Raw genomic sequence first — 19,549 nt, 5'->3', positions numbered from 1 at the left:
AACTGTATACCTTATCATTGGTGATGCCGTGCACTAGTCTGAGAATTCTGTCACCTCTTCATGTCTCTGAATAATACTTCTCTTCAGCAATATGAAGGCAATTAGAAACATTCAGGATAACCAGCTTGCCTGTGTATTCTTACACAAGTCTTTGGCTGATCCCATAAATGTACTGGCTGCTGTAAAGTCCACATTAATGATGATACTGCTTTTGAATGCAATCTGCAGTAGTAATGACTGGAAGAGATTTTGTGGCTTTGTTCTGTTTCCTGGGCTGCAGCATTGAAGTTATGTTCCATCTTCTATGCTGATGAGTGTTATTTCTTGCTCTGCTGACATCTAATACTTTCTCAAGTATCAAGTGATCTGAATTTTTTTTTTTTTGCCCCCACTTCACACTAATAATGATTCTGAATTTTCCCACTGAAAACTGTCAGGGCTGGGAAATCTGAGCAGAAGTAGAGGCAATGGAATTTGCCCTGCAGACTTTTAAAACCCCACTCAAGATCTGTTGCATACCAAGCTTTTGAAAGCCGAATTTACATTTGGCAAAACAAAGTTATTAATGTTTTCCATTTTTACCCTTAATTCCTAGTATATTCGTTGCTATTGTCCTGTCTTCATCATGGGCAAGGCCCAGTAGGTTGGAAAATGATGTTTATTTGATAACAACAGGTCTACTCTAAAACAGTAATTGTAGTATTTTTGCACTGATAGCTACCAAGTACTTTGAGAGACTGAGCAGTTGTCCCACATGGTTTCACTTGTATTAGCCTTTGTTACTGATGCTTATTTTGTTCAGAGCTGTATATACTTCTGACAGATTTATTTCATTAAGCAAAGAAGTGCTAAGAATACTACTTTCGTGCTGGGAAATGAACATGAAAAATTGTCCCCAGCATCAGTGAACGTAGTGGATTGATTCAGTTGAAAACTGGATCCAGAAAGAATAAAAAGATTTTACTTTAAACTGGACCATATTCTGGGTGCCAGCTGAAGGGACAGAGCACACAATAACTTGTTTACAGAAGCATGAGCTCATGCCGTCTTAAACCATGTATGAATCTATTTGCAGTTTGTAATATTTATCTGAGAATTATCTCAGACAGCAATACTCAGATGTCTTTTGCGTGCTTGTTGCCAAACTTTGACAAACTTAACTTCTCAGTAGATATTTAAAGTGATAGAAATACAATTCAAGAACATGTTTCTAATGACTAATTATTTAGCTTTTAGTGCTCCTTTTATTTTGCTTTCCACATTTCATTGGCCAAATGGAAGCTTATATGCTAATATTGTGTGATACAATATATGCTATGCTTAGAACTGCAGAATGTTGTTAATGCCTTAGTAAAGTATCTTTGGATACACTGAGGTGGTGTTGATCCTCTTTCAGAGGAAGAATAATAACTACAAACTGTACTTTTGCTACATGTAATCTTTAACTCATCATTTTATGTCACTTAAAGTTTTATTAATATTTGCTTCCTTTTTCTGATACTTCTAGAATTCAGATATTGGAATCTGTCCTGTCTTTGATCTTTCAGAGATGAGCAGGATACTTCTTTGTGGATTTCTCTTTTACTTTAGTTTTCCTTTCCAACCCTATTTTTCTTAGAAAGTTGGGTTGCTTGCTACACCAGCTAGTCCTGCTTTTCTAAAGGAATATCTAACTTTCCCACAGATCAAGATATTTTGAAAGGCATAGTTTTCAGACAGATATAGGAATCAGGGTTTGAGCAACAACAACTGCTGGAAAAAACAGTCAGGAAACAAGTTCTCTCTTTTGGTGAAAGACAAGTTTGGTAGAGAACATAGCCTGGTAGAAGAATCCTTCAGTGGACATTATTTTAAGAAATTACTTACAGAGGAGTGCTTAAATGAGAAAGGTTTGCCTTGGCATCTTATAAAATTGGAGTGCTAAGAAGCCTGTACTAACTGTAAATGTCCAGCTGGGACACATGAGAGGATGTAGTCCCTTGAAGAATAGTTTATTAAGTGATAGCTGCATTAAGATCTTGAAAGTGCATCTTTTGCTGTGATGGTGATGATCTCAGAGGGCAGGAGTAACCATCTCCCTAGTTTTGCTTTTAAGAATAAACAGCTCCTTTACCCTGTGGAACAGAGAAATACAGATGCGCCCAGTTTGCAGGCTTTGGATCTGTTCTTAAAGGAGCTTAAAAAGCACAGTCTAGTAAATCAAAGGCAAGCCAATATCTTGATCTACAGATAATCAAAGTCAGGGATACAGTCTTCAGAAAGTGGTTCTTCATATTTGGTTTATTTTCAACCCTTATTACATCATGAACTTGAGAAATGAGAGTAGAAGGGCATTGCAACTCTTCTTCTCTCGCCAGAAGGCAAGGATAGACCCTGAACACTGAAGGCCTTTACAAGCAGAATTTTCTTCCATTGTTGTTGTCCAATTTTGTTTTGTTTTATTTTTTTTCTTTGTAGGAGATCACCTGTCTTGTCTCCTGTCATTCATTCTGATGGCTGTGTTCACTGAAGGATATAATTTTGTACATACTAGCTTTTTTCCTTCCTGGAAAACGGCTGTGTTATTGGACTGTAGAGATTGTAGAGGCTATGTCCATAGAAAACCACATCTGTGCTGACCATGCTCATCTCTGTCTGATTTTCACATACCTGTCCTGTAAAATTTATTACAAAGTTCCAATTTAGGATTGCGATTCCAGATGTAGATCACATGCACATAGTACCAGGGACCTTTCCTCATAGTTGCCCTTTTGCAATAACCTGTCTTGTTCAGCGCCCTGCCAAATGTTTCCTCTTCCAGAACAATTGCCTGTGATTTCAAGTAACTGCTTCTCCAATCCAGAGACCCACCTTGTCACTAGCTCCAGCTTTGAGTGGGTTGTTTGAAGATTTACCTTTAAAGAACAGTACTCTTAATGCAGAACAAATTGTCCCATTTAGAGTTCACAGACATAAAAATAGATAACTCCTGATTTCTTCGCAGTGCATTGATACCACTGAATCAGCTAACCTTTTGTATGCAATCTCATTTCATACACAGCCTCCTTCATTGCCTGATATCAGTACAATCTCAATATGCAGCACTCATCCATCAGCAGCAAAATGGGATTAGCAGGGATCAATCCATATTGTTTGATGCAGTAGCACAGAGGTATTGCACTGAATGTGGAATAGTCAACAGTTTTGGTTGTTGGTTTTTTTTTTGGAATACCATCAAATTATTTAGTGACCAGAAACCAATATATAATTAAATCTGCCTTTCAAATTATATTCATCATAATTGGTTTCTGGGTGAGGAAGCATCGCCAAATCAGATGCATAAACCACAAAAATAGAGGGACCAGTGAAATGCCTAATGCACACCTGAAGCCTTATGAACTGTGGACTGTATGAAGTGTACTTTGAGCTATTCTTTTATCTAAGTACAGAAGTTTTTCATGTCTCTAATGTTTTAACATATAAAACCATTTAGTTGGATTTGTTGCTTATTTTTCGTTCTGTCTTGATTCAAGCACACTAACAATGTGCTGACTTGCTTTTTTAATTCTAGGGTCTACCTTAATATATGTATTCATATTAATATTAAAAGTACTAAATGGTAATTTATAGCAGTTGACAACTAAATTTGCTCCTGAAGTTTTTCCTTGCCAATGACATACTAATGAAATTTGGCTAGAAGTAACATCCAAGTCATGCATATTTAAAACCCAATTAACTGTAAAAATTATGCAAATACTTTAAATACATATGAATATGCTCTCTAATAAAAGTGAAAAATGTGGCCGTATTGTCTAATAATATAAAATGCATTATCATAAACTCCAAGCATGCTTTTAAGAATAGTTACAAGATACGTTCAAAAATACATCCACAGCCCTTGCATTAATATATAAATAACTTGGAAAGCCATTCTATATTGCTAGTTTTTATAGAGAGATATATGCACACATCCATATTAAATCAAAAAAAGTGAGGTTCTGGTAGAAATGGCTTCATGAATTTCTGATACTTATCTCCATTTGGTCTGTTTGAGCTAAAGCTCAGTGATGTGATCATAGGATCCGGTCTCACAAACACTTGCATAATTTTTTTGTAATTTTACAGGTGTGAGTAATAATGGAAGGATCAGCTACAGTAAAGTGCGTAAGTGTTTTTTAGGTTTAAGGCCTTAATGACTAGTTAATACTCTGGTAAGAGGAATGAATGTTTATAAAAATTGACACACTGCAATACTGTCTCAGAACATCCAAATGTCTTTGTGGTTGTAGTCATTTCATATCATTTTCAGTACAACTGAGAAACTCCCATTCCATCTGCTATGTGTGATTCCTTGAGTATGGAAGGAAAACAGTGTGTTGTGACATATTTTCAAGACAGTGTTCTTGAATTGAAAATATGAGCACAGAAACACTGGTAATAAATCAATAGAATTTCTCCATTGATACTGGAGGAAAGTATCAATATAAAAATACCAGGGGGTGAGGGTGGGGAAGAAATCCCCAGAAGTGCTAGAGCTCATTCTAGAGCCACAGATTACTGCAAATAACTGGCATTTGTCACAGCTAAATATTAAACCTTGTACTGTCCCTTACACTGTACTGACAATGTTTTATTATAGTCCGTATGTACCCTTCTGTGCTGTGGCATACATCAGTTTTTGTTACTACCGTTCAGTATGGTTTCTCCATCCCACCTACACTGCACAACATAGTGTTCCTTCTTCCCTTCTGTTTTAATTTGATTCTTCCCACAAAACCTGGAGTGTCTATTCATGTGTGGAAGTGCTTATAAATTGAAATGAGCATGAAAATTCAGTGCCTGAAAGCATGCTGCAGAGACCCGTAGTCTCGGTGGGGGGCTTGTCCACTCATAAGTGTTTTCCTTCACAAGCAGAACGCAGGTTTGGCAGGAGAACAGGATGCTTAGTTGCAGAAGTGGACTCTGTAAATACACTGGATTTCTGCTAGTGTAGGCTCGCTGATGGATATGTAGAGATTTGTTCTCAAATGGCATTCGGATGCACTTGTTAAGCACAGAAAAATAAAATACACCTAACTATCCAACGCAGTTATTTCTGAAAGTAGGGCAAAAAGAAGACAGATCCTCTGTTTCCTGATTTGTGGCAGTGTGGCTTCACAGATACTTGTGGTGGGAGCTACAGGGTAATGCGTGGGGATGCAAGGATGCAGGCCAGGGATTCTTGTATATTGGCTACCATGCTGACTCCCACTGATTTAAATTGTAGCTGGAACACTGTTCTGAAGGGTTTGTTGTAGTGTGATGCCTTCCGGAGTTAGGCGTTTTAAAGGGAAGATTAGTAACTGGTGGCATGTCATGCATATATGATTGGCGGTACGGGACTACCATGCTTATGTTCCCATACATGTTCTGATGACCAAAAGTACTATCTTGAGAATTATATTTTAAACAGCATGAAATACATAAATCTCAAAGGAAGCCTTTAGGCTTTGAATATATTTCATTTGATTGTGATCTTCTTTGTTTTGGTACCTAGACTAAAGGCAAAACCTCACTGTATGTGAACTCAACTTTGAAAGGCTTTTTGTAGTGTTTTTTAGATACCTTAATCTCATTTTTTTGCCTTCTGTATTATCTCTTGGTTTTGTGGCTTAAACAGACTCCTTGGAAAAATTTCTATCCTTTTTGGCCCAAACTTTAAAAAAAAAAATTTACAGGACCTTACGGTGCCATTTTAATCATCAAGGTACTTAATTTCTGGGAGAAACTTGAATATTGTGTTTCTTTAGGTTTCCATCAGCATATTTCTTCAAATGTGCTACCAATATTTTTTGCCCTGTGTCTTCCAAATGAAGAATGTTTGCTCTGGACATGACTACTGTACTGAAGTGGATTAATTTTGAGGTTCTGCTAAGTTTTTAATATTGTAATAGTCAGTAGTTTGAATGTTTCATCTTATTATTCAATGAATAAATACAGTTTTAAGTGCTGTTGAGTGGTTGCTCTATTTTTAGAGTGACCTTATGAGTTCCTGGGTGTCACATAACAGAGTCCAAGGAAACAACCCTGTAAAATAATGTATAAATATACAGTAATTTATACAGTGTTCCTCATACAACTCCGTGAGAGTACAGATATAACAAGCGTATAGCTGCTTTGAGTTAAATATTTCTTCTGCGGGAGCCATCACCTGGAATCAATTTTACTGAGTGGGTCTGACAGCTTTACAGCAGTCTAATTAAATGTTGTACAGTGCAACATACCATCTCTAAAATGCCAGAAATTCACCTGTTTACATTCTACAATTTCTGAAAAAATAAAGGGCTTATTGACAACAGCTTCTCTAGGAAAGCAGTTTGCTCAAAATATTTTGTAATGCAAGTCCAAAAATGAGTCTTTATTTCCAATAGACATGTAAAAATTGAGTAATCATTAACAGAGCATACATTCAGATTAGTTAAATGAATGCATAGATGATGCCAAAATATGATTAAGCTATATGACAGTAGCATTTGAGCTATAAATATGTCGATATAAATAATTTTCAAAGGTTATCATGATGCACTGCAAGCTTCATGAATGCAAGGCTGTTTAGAGAATGAATATTTAGTTTCACATATGTAGAGTTTTGACACTTCCCCATTCTCTATCAAAATGGAAAAGAAAAAAAAACAAACAACCAATCTTGAAGTTTTCTGGAGCAAGGGTAAGGTCAAGGTGGGTAGAAAAAAAGCTGCATAGAGTCCTGTCCTATAAAAACCAGTAGCTGATTCTCAGGGCATTTAGTAAGATTTTTGTTATAGTTGAGCCGGTCCAAAGTCAAGCTGCAGCTAAAAGTGATCAGTGATGTGCTGCTTATACCCTTCTGTCAGCATCTGCACTCTCCATGCCCTGTGATGATCTAGTTCAAAAACCTAAATCAAAATTACACTTCTTTTTTGCTGGGGTTGGACCTGGAGCCACTTCTTTGGTAACAGCAGTGAATTGTGGCAGGCTTGCTGTCACACAAAAGTTCATCCTTACTTAGAATATGGAGCATGCCTGGGTTCAATTCCCATTATATACCCAAATCAGAGATCATACAGGCTATGTCTCCAATACCTGTCTTATTTTGATTAGGAAAACTCTTGTTTACTTTACTTGTATGAAATTAAAATATATATTTATGTATTTGTATCATTTCCATGTCCAGAATGGATAGTGGTTACTGAATTATAATACATTTACTTGCAGACTTACTCAGCTCTATCAGAGATGTTTGATTTAAGGGAAGATGTCACCATGTATGACAGGCGATTTTGATTTTTTTATTAAAGCTAGCTGAAGCAAATACCATTCCAAAATTTAGGCAGTGAAATCTGAAAGCCAGTTTAGTCTTTTTGTCATATAACAGAGATATTCATGGGACATAAAAAAAGAAAAAGAGGTAGTTGAATCCTTGGTATTATATATTCATAAAATGTGTTTTAAAATGCATTTACATGCGTAATGAAAACACTTTCTTTAATCCACCAGCTGACTGACGTGTGACAGTATGTCAGTTGCTGAGGCCTTGCATAGAAATGCCAGGCAATTCTGCAGGCGCTCTGGAGCTCAGATTAAAGTAAATCCAGTTAAGTAAATCCAGCACAGGAAAGAAAGTGGTAGTGTGGCTCTTTGTTAAGATAGATGGACAAGGAAAAGAAACATTGGGGATTTATTGAAAAATTGCTTAACTTGGGAGTAATTTCAGGTCAGGGTTTGTGGTTAATTTAAATTGCAGTTTAAGGAAAAAGAGGAGACATCTTTATAACCTCATAAATTGTTGGTTTTAATTCCTTGGACAAGCTTCTTGGTTATATACACTGTTGTTCTACTTGACTCTGGCATTTCTCATAATTATGAAATAAAAAAATGAGTTCCACTTACATTCAGGCATAAATTTCTGTCACTTCACAGTTGAAAGATTTCAATGGCTCATTTGAGTTATTTTCTTTTCTTGTATGTTTGGTAGCATTGGTGTTGGCATTATTTCAAAATTAGCAAAGCAGTGCTACCTTACTGAGTACTGTATTTCCTTAAAATATATGTGTGTATTCTAAAACAACAGATCAGCAACATGGTCTAGCAACTTTTACAACATTAGTAAGCCAGGCTGGTTGTATTTTAAACAGTATTTTCTTTGAAGAATGCTGTTGTAGTTATTTTGCATTGTGCCAATAATAACGGAAGTTTGAGTGATAGGATGCAAGAAATACAAGAAAATGATCCAAGTGAAATAAACCTCAGCATTCGCCAAACTTGAAAATCAAGTAATACAACAGTGCACAGTCACCATGCATTGCCCAATTTCAAACCTTGCTGAAGATGCACACTTAAGCAAGATAACGTGAATGTTGCGTTAAAAAAAAAGTGTGTGTATATATAAAATTTTTTTTTAAAAAAAGGCAGGACACATTCATATTTCAAGAAGCGTTCAGGGGTTTTGAAAAGAAAACAGTGTGTTCATCCTGTACACCAGTATAATATTTATAAATTATTCTTGTTCAGAATGTTTGAGTTAACTTTTTTCACATTTAAAGACCAGATTTGCATGAAAGCTTAGTAGGCCGCATAAGAAATGTAAGAATTGAAATGATGCTCATTGGAAGATGGGTCAAAGATGAAGTGATTTTTGTAGCCAAAATAAGAAGATAGTACATTAACAACTGATCAAATACAATTAAAAAAGAATCACTGAGAAGTCTCTCAGCTTGCTTTCCATATTTGTAAGTATTATCAGTTTGGAATTACATATTGTAGAGCATGGTGAGGAAAGAGAGCTAGAGATAAATAATTAATAAGGCCCTTACTGGCGTGGTTGTGCCAGCAGGAGCCAACATGAGTGAGCTGCCCAGGTGCTGAAGTCTTGCGCCGTAAGGATGGCTTTGGAGTACTGCCTGTCTGTTCTCCAGTCTCTGAGGATGACATTTGAGGGCAAGTCTAAGATTAGAGCCCAAAATATAACACCTTTTCCCCAGAGTACCATACCAGTTTCTAGTTCAGAGACATCCTGAACTAGGCAAGTCTCTGTGCAGTTAGTAACCCTGAGCACATTTCTTGTTCAGTCTCCCCTTGGGTCTTGTAAGCTTCTGATAGTTGTAACATCCTGTGGTGAGGAGTTTCCACAGACTGCATGGTATGAAGAACCACTTCCGTGTGCCATATGCAACCTGCCACAGCTGGCTTTTTCAGTGAACCTCACTCTTGTGCTGGAGGAGGTGGTGGATGTAGCTGATTCGTAGGTGCCCCCTTCAGCCATCCTACAAGTCTGTGGGTATCATACTTCCGCAGTTGTAATCTATTTGAGAGAGGAAGACCAGAACTGTGCGTGATACTAAAAATGAAGTATATTCATACACTTGTATAGTGATTTCCTGGTGGTTTTCTACTCCCCTTTCTGTCATTCATTTTGGCTGTGGCTGAATATTAAACCAGTAGCACCATGAAAATACCTACTGTGCTACTGGAAACACCTCCATTGTGTCAGCTAAGCCTTTGAGTGGTTACTGAGTTATATTTACCAAGCAAAGTGACACTAAAGTAAGGAATGTTTGTGAGTTTTATATAGGGAAACATTTTTTTTTTAAAGATATACCAAACCTATAATGACAGAGATAAAATTATAAGAAGCAGTTTATAGATGTATGTAGTAAAGGCATTTAACTTTTACAGTTTTGACTTATTTTATTTGAGACCAAGCAGTTGCACTAAATTCACACCTTAAAAATTTCAGCATTACCCTTTAAATGTAGTGATTCAACATACTAATAATCCTGAAAAAAAATGAATTCTTAAGCGAATTTAAATGGAATTGTAACTTTGGAAGAAGTATTTAGGGATCTTTGGACAGAGGGAGTTTAAATACTTTTTTCAAAAGCACTTTCTTTAAATCTTGTATCTCATAAATGCACAAAAATAATAATAAACAGTCTTGTAAATTAATTTACAGCAGAGCTTGCTTGATCATTTTCAATATTTGTTACAGCTCTTAGCTGTTACTGTCACATTTGCAGGGAGGAGGCAGCAGACAATGCAGAATTCATGCGAATATTTCTTTAAAAGCTTCTATGATAATGCAAACTTAACTGTATATAACAAAAATACTTTTCCAGACCATAAGTCTGCATGTTATACCATCATAAAATGCCATATGATCCCTCCTTTTTGTAAATTAATGTGTACTAGGATTTTAAAAAACATTTGTAAGCAAGTGCTATTAATATTTCTCTTAGTCAGAAGTATACTAGTAATTTGAGAGTTTTTGTAACCTTCATTTCATTGTCTGTTGGTAGTTCTGCCTGTCCTACTACATGACCTAAATTACTGTTGCTAAATTTTATAATGGGCTCCATAATTTAGAACAGTACTTAGAACAGTGCAGAAAGGTAACATGCCTGTGATAGCAGAAGTCATTTCTGTGTCATTGAATCTTACAATGTCAACCATTTGTCTTTCATTTTTATATAAATTAACTATTTGCTTATTAATGTGATCTGTGTTTATCCTTATATTTGAGCTGAACTTTTCATATGTTAGGATATTTTAGGAATTTTGTTCTAAACTGTAAAATATGTGCAAATCTACCAGTGCCATGAGGAAAACAAATTTTTTAAACAATCATCTCTGTTCATTACAATGTCATGTTAGTAATGAACATAAACCTCAATCTCTACTTAGTATATCCATAAACTCTGGGCTTTTTTTATGCACTATACAGTTCTGGAGATAGATTAATTTTAGCATGAGTAGACAAAAGCCATAACATAAAAGGGAAATTATCAATTCTGTGGTCTGTGAATGCAGCTATAGTCTGCATGTGTGCATACACTCCAGTGTGGTTGATGGTACTGGATCCTCAGCAACTGTGAATGTAGAGGTGGGTATGGGTGGCCAGGATGGCTGAGGCGTGTACTGTCACACTCACGGGCAGAGTTTTGCTTCCAGCTGTATGGCCCTGTCCCTTTCCTGTGCTGCCTTTGGTGTGCTTCTCTGGCCTTTGTTGAGATGTATCCTGGCATCTTCAGTTTCTCATTAGGGTGAGAAGACTAATGTTTACTTTGTGTGTGAGACAATAAACTTAATTGTGGGAGATGCATTTTCAGTTACCAAAGCATCAGTCTGTCTCAGCACTTTGCTTAGGGCTTAGGTGACCCTCCAAAGTGTAAATCTATTGACACTAGTGGCAGAGCTAAAAAATATTTGAGTGATTTTTAGCAGTACATTTCCATACTAACAAAAAAAAATCTGAGAACTTTCTTCCTAGGTTTATTATTAGGGCTTTAAAACAAAAAAACGAGGAACTTTTGTTCTTCTTAGTGTAGCAGGGCTTCGTCAAAGGGAGGAGAGTTTTGTTTCCCAGAAAAAACATCTCCTTGAGTTAGTTGTCTCTCTTTTTTCATAAAAATTTAGTTTAGAAACAATTAAAATGAAGTAGAGTTATATGCTTAATATATATTATTTATTGCTTATGTAGGGAATACAAACGAAGTAGGAATTTAAAATTATGCAAACTAGCCACTAAAACCCACCAAGCATCATAGTTATAACCAGTGATGACTGTCTTAGTAGAACAAACTATGTACTCATAGGGTGTTTGGAGTTTGTGTTATGTGGTGGTTTAGCCCCTGCTGGGCTCTGAGACCACGCAGCCGCTGCCCCTCCCCCACAAAGGGAGTGAAATACAAAGCCCCGAGACTGAGATAAGGAGAGGTTTAATACAACAGTGCAACAGCAACACAACAAACAGCAACAATAACAATAAGCATAACAGTAATAACAATGAACAGAGCAAAATGTCTACCAATACAGCAATGAGAACAGAGCAAATCCCACAGTACACGCGGGACAAGGGCGGTAACCCCTTGTCCCGCTTTGGCGTCTGAAGGGTATCTGAATAACCCGGCTAGAGCTTCCCCCCCACTGCTGGGGAAACTTAACCCTATCCTGGCTAAACCAGGACATGTTACCATTCATTGTTCAGCACTGTGTGTAAAGTTTTTAGTCTAGAAACGAGATCAAATACAAATCAAAGATTAGTAAGAAAGTTGGAAAGCAGAAAGTAGATTTTAATACATAAGAAGGAAAAGCAGTAGTTGTGCTGTATGTGAACCTGTTTCCTGTCACGTGGAAGTAGTAATAGATTCTATTCAAAAATTGATGAGGAATTTGCTGCCTAGTGCTCTAGGATAAATCAGCTGTTGAAGGCACACAACAAGGAAGTTAATACCACTCTTAAATCAAAAGGGATGATGCAATGTATTAGAAACAGAAATAAGGATTTGGGGCAGAGATGTGCAGACTGTTGAAGGTGAAGACACTGTACCTCATGAACATACACATGGACGTATGGTGTATTTTTCCTCATGTTCACCCACTTTGAAGCTGTGTTTATGAAGGATCCTGATTGAAAGATGCAGGCAGGTTTGTAACATTGCTGACGTGTCCTTTCACATTCTGTTTTCTGCCTGAAGCTTTTTTCTTTGGCTTTTGTTTTTTTCCTGCAGCAGCTGGGTTAAAGTGATTTTTTTTTTTTTTTTTTTTTTTCTCTTACCATATTATTCATGTTTATATGCAAAAATTCCTTCCATAATTATTTTTTAAAGTCACTGGCCTGTCTTTGGTCTGTATCTTTACTTCAGAGCAATCATAATAATATATACAAAAGGTTTTTGTATGTGTGGGGTGGGAGGGGCTTCTCTTCAGGATCCTGCTTCCCTTAGGTTACTAGGTATTGCTGTTATTTCCTTCGCCATTGAAATTCTGTTTTCCATAAAATAAGTTCTTCTGTCTATATTATTTTTATCTTATTTTGGAAGGGAAAGCAAGATTTTGGGGTCTCTGCATGTGAGACTATAAGTCGTCATGATGAAATAGCATCCCAGACTGCTCCCTGTCCCAGTAGACGTGAGTAAAGCTCTGAGCAGATCCCAAGCTGCATTACACCCTGGGAGCAGTGGCTCCAGAAATGCCTCGGGAGGTGCCACTCCATTCAGTAGTACTCACGCTGTGATTACTCAGTGCATGGCTGCTGCCTTTTCTGTCTTCTGGATAATAACCAAACCACTTGTATTGTAATGGTAATAAGAATCAAATGACGGAAAAATCTTACTTGAATCTGAAGTGTTCTTTGGGCATATCTTCTGGTCTTTTTCCTAGTACAGGGACAGTGGTTGTATGTAGCTGCCGGGTGACTGACCTCCGGGTACTTTTTCTGTAGTGAGAGTATTTCTTCTTTAATTTCTTGTATGAATGACTTCATCAGTGGTTATGATAAGTCCAGTTTTGTGACGATCAATACAAGCTGACCTCTATTCTGCTTTTTGTTGGGGTAAAAAGTCCTCTGTGTTTTGAGAGTTAGACTGCTTCTAGTACCATGGAGTGGTAGTCCATGTGTCCAGAGTCAAGTTGCTGAGAGAACATGAACATTCAAATTCTGTGCACATTTGTATATAAGATTTTAAAAGTTCTAATGTTTCATATTTTTTAGAAAGTGTTTATCAATAATAATGATTTGTTAAAAAAATCTTACAATCCTGGTTTTAAGTCTTAAGTACAGTGAACTGTTTGAGACATAATCCAATAGAAAGCCAAAATAACTCATTGAATGCTTAATTATTCTGATATCCTTTAAGTTAATAATCTTAATTGTGGCATGACCGCTCTGGTGGGTATAGACAGCTACATTTCCTTGTAAGGACTTCCAGTAGTGAGGCCTTGCTACTAGTGACCCTTACAAATTTTGAGAGGGAGAATATTTCTAAAGGCAGTTGAATTTGCTCATCATGTGAGTTGAAACAGCCAGTCTGTTTAAATTATAGTAAAGACGAAACATTGTGCAATAAGGCAAATAATCAACTCAGAAGAAAATAATTATACTGATGTTGAAAGCTATGTTCTGGTTTTATTCACATTTTTAGACTGTATATTCAGGTCATTTATTGATCCAGCAGCAGAGTGACAGAATTTAATAAAATGAAATTTGGGTAATACTTAATGTCATGTTTTGTAATAATTTGTTAATAGACAAATGGCAGTAGTATGGTGGTTGACTGTTAGTATGAAAGAGAATCTTACCAGAGTGGTGATTTCCTGTCTAGTAACTATTTTTTTCTTTTTTCTTTTTTTTTCTTCTGGCTTGTTCCTGACACCCCTACTTGCTTGTGGGAATGAATATTTTGATCCTTGTGAATTGTAGAGCCTATTGTGAAGAATGGCAGGCCTCCAACGTCTCACAGCATGCACTCATTTCTCCACCAATACACAGGATCTTTCAAGAAGCCCCCTTTACGGAGACCACATAGCGTCATAGGGGGCAGCCTCGGCTCTTTCATGGCAATGCCCAGAAATGGGAGCAGATTAGGTAAATTACAACTTTAAGTTCATTTTTTCTATGAAGAATAATGTCTGTGTTGATTCTTAGCAAGAGATACAGTTATTCTAATGCTTTAATAGATCTCTGGGAATGCAGTAATCTTTTTCTGGAGCTGTTAAGAGAAACTTGTTTTTAAGGTACTGAATGTCTCTTAAGATTCAGGAAGAAAGCAATTTCAAGAACACACAGAAGTCACCCATGAATTTTTGACAAGTTGCAAAGTTATAAAATATTCTTTCTTAATACTTTGCAAGAAACTTGTGTGTTTATCTCAGTTAAGCATTGGTGAGCACTAAAATAAATTGAATATGATAAAAACAGAGGATAATCATCCTATATGTGGAATTTAAAAAGAACTGTTGTGTTACTTAGACTTTTCATTATTATAAGAAGAAAAAAAAAAAGATTTTTTCAGTGATAAATTAAGGCCACTCAATTATATTTGTCTTTTTGTTGTGGTCCCAAGCTATATTTGTGGTTCTGTGGGGCAAGTAAGTTATGAAATTTTTTTTTTCTTCTCCAAGTAATTTGTCATGTTGCTGCCTCCAGTCACCATTAATGTTTTACCCTGCTTTTATGTTATTTTAAATTATGCTTAATTGATACTAGAAAATGAGAACAAGTCACAGTTTAATTAGAATTTTATGAATTTTTCAATCTTCTGCCCTCCTTTAGAAGTGTGTGATAAACTGATGTTCAAGATTAACCTATGAGTCTTCAAGATAGTAGTCAAACCACTTAAATTCTCCTTTGTTGTAATATGACTTATCGTGTTCAAAACCTTGCCTTTTTACTGTTCTACCATTCAAACTGAAAAAAGAATTCTATCCTCTTGAATGGACTTTAGCAGCTGTTTTCACAGAAGAAAACAGAATTTAGTGTGCACAGTTTGACTACTGTATCAATTCCTGATTTCACTCGAGTCCTATACACTTTATTTTTTTTTCTTTTTTGCCTAGCCAGGCTTTGCTTAAATTGCCAAGAATCTAACAAGAAGACAAAGTTAAAAAAATAGTTGTGTACGTAAGTTTCTGGTTAGGAGTATTTAGTCTTTTATGGATTATTTGTCAAATCAGATGTGTATAAACTGTGTACAGGAACAGCAGAGATGTATACTTCTGTACTCTTGTTCTTGTGTGTTGCCTTTAAAAATATTCTACAGCATTTAAAAATGTAAATTTACCAATAACTTATTCCTCTTCAAAATTTCACTATGAACTTCAAATCAGCTTTGCAAAAGGAAGATTCATAAACAGTTTTTTATTTCTTGTAATGATTTACCAGTTTTCTCAAGGCTTTATTTTTCACCTAAAAAGATACTTACATATTAAGTATTTCAGAGGAATGCCGTTAGTTTTCTCAGGTGATCAACTGTTTAAATAGCACTCACGATTTTAATATGTTAGTCTGTAAGAAGTGTTAAAATAACATGTTTTAAATAGCTACAGATTTCTGTAGAATTTGTAATTTCATTGAGGTAGCATGGAATAGATCTACTGAGTGTATGTATGTTTATGTTAAACACCTCTTTTTGCTTTGGATGCAATGATGGCATTAATGATGCTTTTTTTTTACTCCTAATTTGATGAAAATTTAAGCTACTTGTACATGTTATTTAGTGGTAGATAACACAGGTACAAGCATATACAAGCTTAATTGCTAATGCTTTTCTGCTCCTTCTTCACATCTTTCCTCCTTTTGTTCCTGCCATATGAGAATGGTTATTACTCAGCAAGATGCTGAGGTTTTCTCTGTTGGGATAATGACATCAGAAATTAAAGTCAGATATGCTACACTACCTGAGGCTTTTTATTTTCTTTACTTTCTTCATTCATTCTCTTTTCTTTCCACTTTATCCTCTATTCCAGTGGTGGAAAAATGCTATCAGAGAGATATCCTTGAAATATCACAAAATGATGACAGTTAAAGGATGGTTGTTTAGTTAAAAAACAGCTTAAAATGAGACCTGCCACAGGTGCATTTTCATGCTGCTTGCTTTTGGACTAGATTATCAGTATAAAAATTGGTTGAGAAGCCCAGGAGGGTTTTGGAGTTTAGTTTCCTTTCTGAGCACTGAACAGGAGTTCCTACTGCTGTGGTAACATACAAAATCCCAAAATATTTTAAAAATAATTTCTACTTGGAAATGTCTGTTAGCTTTAGGTTTTGTAAAATGTTTTGTAAAGATAAAAATTCTGAGCTGATCTCTAAAAAGTGTGCCTGTGTTTAAAGTTTTGTAGTAATTTAAAATTTAGCATTTCATTATCATGATGATTTTAAATAACATAGATGATTCTGAGGCCAAATTGTGAATCAGCCATGCCGCTGACACAAATGAAGGTCTACCTGAGTTTTGTTTCAGCTCATGTATATCTATACAGCCTCTGAAGTCTTGCACCTCCAGAAGCATTTAACTGCTGTGGTCTGTGATGGAGCCAGAGCTAATAAACCCTTTTTGGACCCAACCAGACTGAATGCAGAGCTAACTTGGTTGTCCTTGTTCCGTATTTATATTACTGGGAACACTGGAGGGGCTCTTGGAATGTGCAAAGCCAACTGAAGCTGACCCTCCCGGTGAACCTCAGTAGTAGCCAGGGGACAGTTTATCCCTGCTTTTGACAGTTGTGTTGATATAGTTATGGAGAAGTTTTGTTTCTTTGTCATAAATATTGGAATTGAAAAGAATGATGTTTCCATACAGCTTTCATCGTTTGGTAATGTTAACAGCAAAGGCAATTTCTCACTATGGCCTTCCTCAATTTGGATTGTTATTAGTGAAATGAATCATAAAATGTAGCCACTTCATAGAAACGTAAGCTTTGAAATATTGCACCTTGGAAGGAATCCAATATGCAAGTCATGTGATTATTTTTGTGATAATTTGAAATAAGATGGAAAGATCATGCAGTCTGACTCACTACTGAGTAATTAGTGGATATTATTTTAGCTCACTTGGAGGAGTTCTCATTTGCTGCACTGTAGGTTCCCTGTATGAATTTCTTCTGTGGTGCGTTCTTCACAGTGAAATGAGGACAGCCTTTTCTTTTAAACATACTTCCATAGTTTTCCTGTTATGTTGTAGTCATCTACAGCTTTTCATTAAATGGCCATACTGGATAATTAATTAGATATGTAGAGTACATTAAAATAAATATCTGTGTAAGAAAATGGCTTGGGTATTCAGTGAAAGCAATTCAATAAATTATTGAACCATTAAAACCTCTGAAGACCATGCAAGCTGGCTTTGGTGCAGGTGAACTTGCCTATACAAAAGCTTAGTGAAATTAAGGAAATATTTGCATGATTTTCATCATTGCTTAATCAAATATCATCATGCACCTGTGTAAAAAGGTTAAAATGACTAGGTTAATGCCTTATTCCTGGGTTTTTGCTATGAAAATAATGAACATAAGGCTCTACTAATGCTTTTTTAATTGAATAAAATAAAAGGACACATATTAGATGATCACACAGTCAAGATATTTTTAAAAAGCTTAAAAGTTACCCGTACTTAGAATATAACTAAAACATCTGCAAACCCTTACAGATAAGAGCAGTTGGATATTTAGCCCATCAGAAATTCAGGCATGTGTTTAATGATAGATTTTTGGATGCTACAGCCAGTGTCCTGCTTAAACGCTTTCGATTACGGGTGTGTAGCTTATTCAGACTTACCAGAATTAATCATATCCCAGCAGTATTCAAAATCGACTGACCATCATCTTATTTAAGTCTGAAATACTACATTTTTAGACTTGAGTGGTACAGACCCACTTTGTCATCACATTCCTGATTTATAGAGCGTAATCTCCTTGCAACTACGTTATTTCCCCCAATGTATAGGTTTGGGTTAGTAGTTCTTGAAATAGTCCTTAGTTGTGTATTATTGCATAGGTGGTCATCTTAGTAGAAGCATTATCTTTGTCAACTAGGATGCTCTTTGTAGTTCCAAGCGTTGCATTTTGAAGTGACATTTTTTATAGTAATTTCATAATACGTACGCTTTTCTGAATTGAACATTGTATTTTAAGACAAAAAGTATGACACTGTCAATCACAATTACTTTTTAATAAGTGTCAGTCTTTTTAAAAAAAAAAAGTAATTGCTCCGCGGCTTAAAATACAATACTACTTTAATTTTGTCAGTCTTATTTTGTGAGGTTGTCTCTTGTCTAGCTTCTCTAAAGAAAATAGACTTTGGGGCCCAATCAACGGGTTTGTACTAACGTGAGGATAAATAGATTGGGGAACAGTTGTCAGTAACTGTTACACTTAATTTTGCAGACAGAATCTTGAGAGCTGTAATTGCTAAAATGGATTACATGACCTCTCAGTAAAGTATTTTAAAAGAGAATCTTCGTTAAAGAACTGATATGGTGAATGTGCTGTTTACCAGATACAACAATGCTGGCATAACAACTTTGCCAGAAATAGTGTTTTCAATAATGCTTTTGTATTACTAAATAATTTCCTACGGTTTGTTAGAGATTTTTAAAAAGATGTCTATCAAGTAACTAGAGACAATTAGGAAGATTTCTTAGAGACTTGGCAAAAGAGAGTCACATTTTGTCTGCTTAGCTTAAGGTTAAGGCTGATCTTTTGGGACTACTTTCTGAAAATATTTTCTGCTGCTTCTTATGCAAGGAGCACAGCTTATTTTTTTTCTCATTCAGTCCAAATTTGAGCATGACTTGCAGGGAAAACTCTGATGCAGTCTGGATTTTTAATTGAAATCCAGTTTAGATCAGCATTGCTGCTGGAAAATTTGCTTTGTGCATGAGATCCATGCTTAGTTTGTGTGTTTAATTTTGTCAGTCTTATTTTGTGAGGTTGTCTCTTGTCTAGCTTCTCTAAAGAAAATAGACTTTGGGGCCCAATCAACGGGTTTGTGACAGTACTTTGAGTTAAAATACATGGTGCTGATACCTTATGAGTTAATATTTTTATATCCATTCTGTGTTCCATAAAAGGAAATTGTTTGTACTGGGGAAGAATTTGATCCTTTGAAGTTTACATGATTCTGTGTGAGCCAAACTAGACAAACATTTTAGATGATGTACTGATAACCAAACATTGGCCTAAAGGCTTTTTCTCCTAGAAAATCCTGCTTTCTTGCTTGTTGATAGTGATAAAACTTGCATTTTCTCTTTTTTTTTATTGCTGTGTTGCTGTGCAAATG

General features: G+C 35.9%; 1 protein-coding gene across 6 annotated transcripts in view; it reads left to right on the top strand.

Moving 5' to 3' along the window:
* CDK17 (cyclin dependent kinase 17) overlaps positions 1–19,549 on the top strand; it is a 94,957-nt gene that overhangs the window by 39,423 nt on the left and 35,985 nt on the right. For 3 of the 6 annotated variants that reach the window (XM_074870795.1, XM_074870797.1, XM_074870798.1), the window contains 2 exons: positions 4,105–4,143; positions 14,195–14,359. In XM_074870795.1, coding sequence (XP_074726896.1) covers positions 4,105–4,143; positions 14,195–14,359 — 204 coding nt within the window. The remainder of the gene's footprint in view (positions 1–4,104; positions 4,144–14,194; positions 14,360–19,549) is intronic. The other 3 variants (XM_074870799.1, XM_074870801.1, XM_074870800.1) reach the window with 1 other exon arrangement.

This window comes from Strix uralensis, chromosome 5 (genome assembly GCF_047716275.1).
Source record: "Strix uralensis isolate ZFMK-TIS-50842 chromosome 5, bStrUra1, whole genome shotgun sequence".
NCBI lineage: Eukaryota > Metazoa > Chordata > Aves > Strigiformes > Strigidae > Strix > Strix uralensis.
This window is presented reverse-complemented; position numbering and strand designations above follow the sequence as displayed.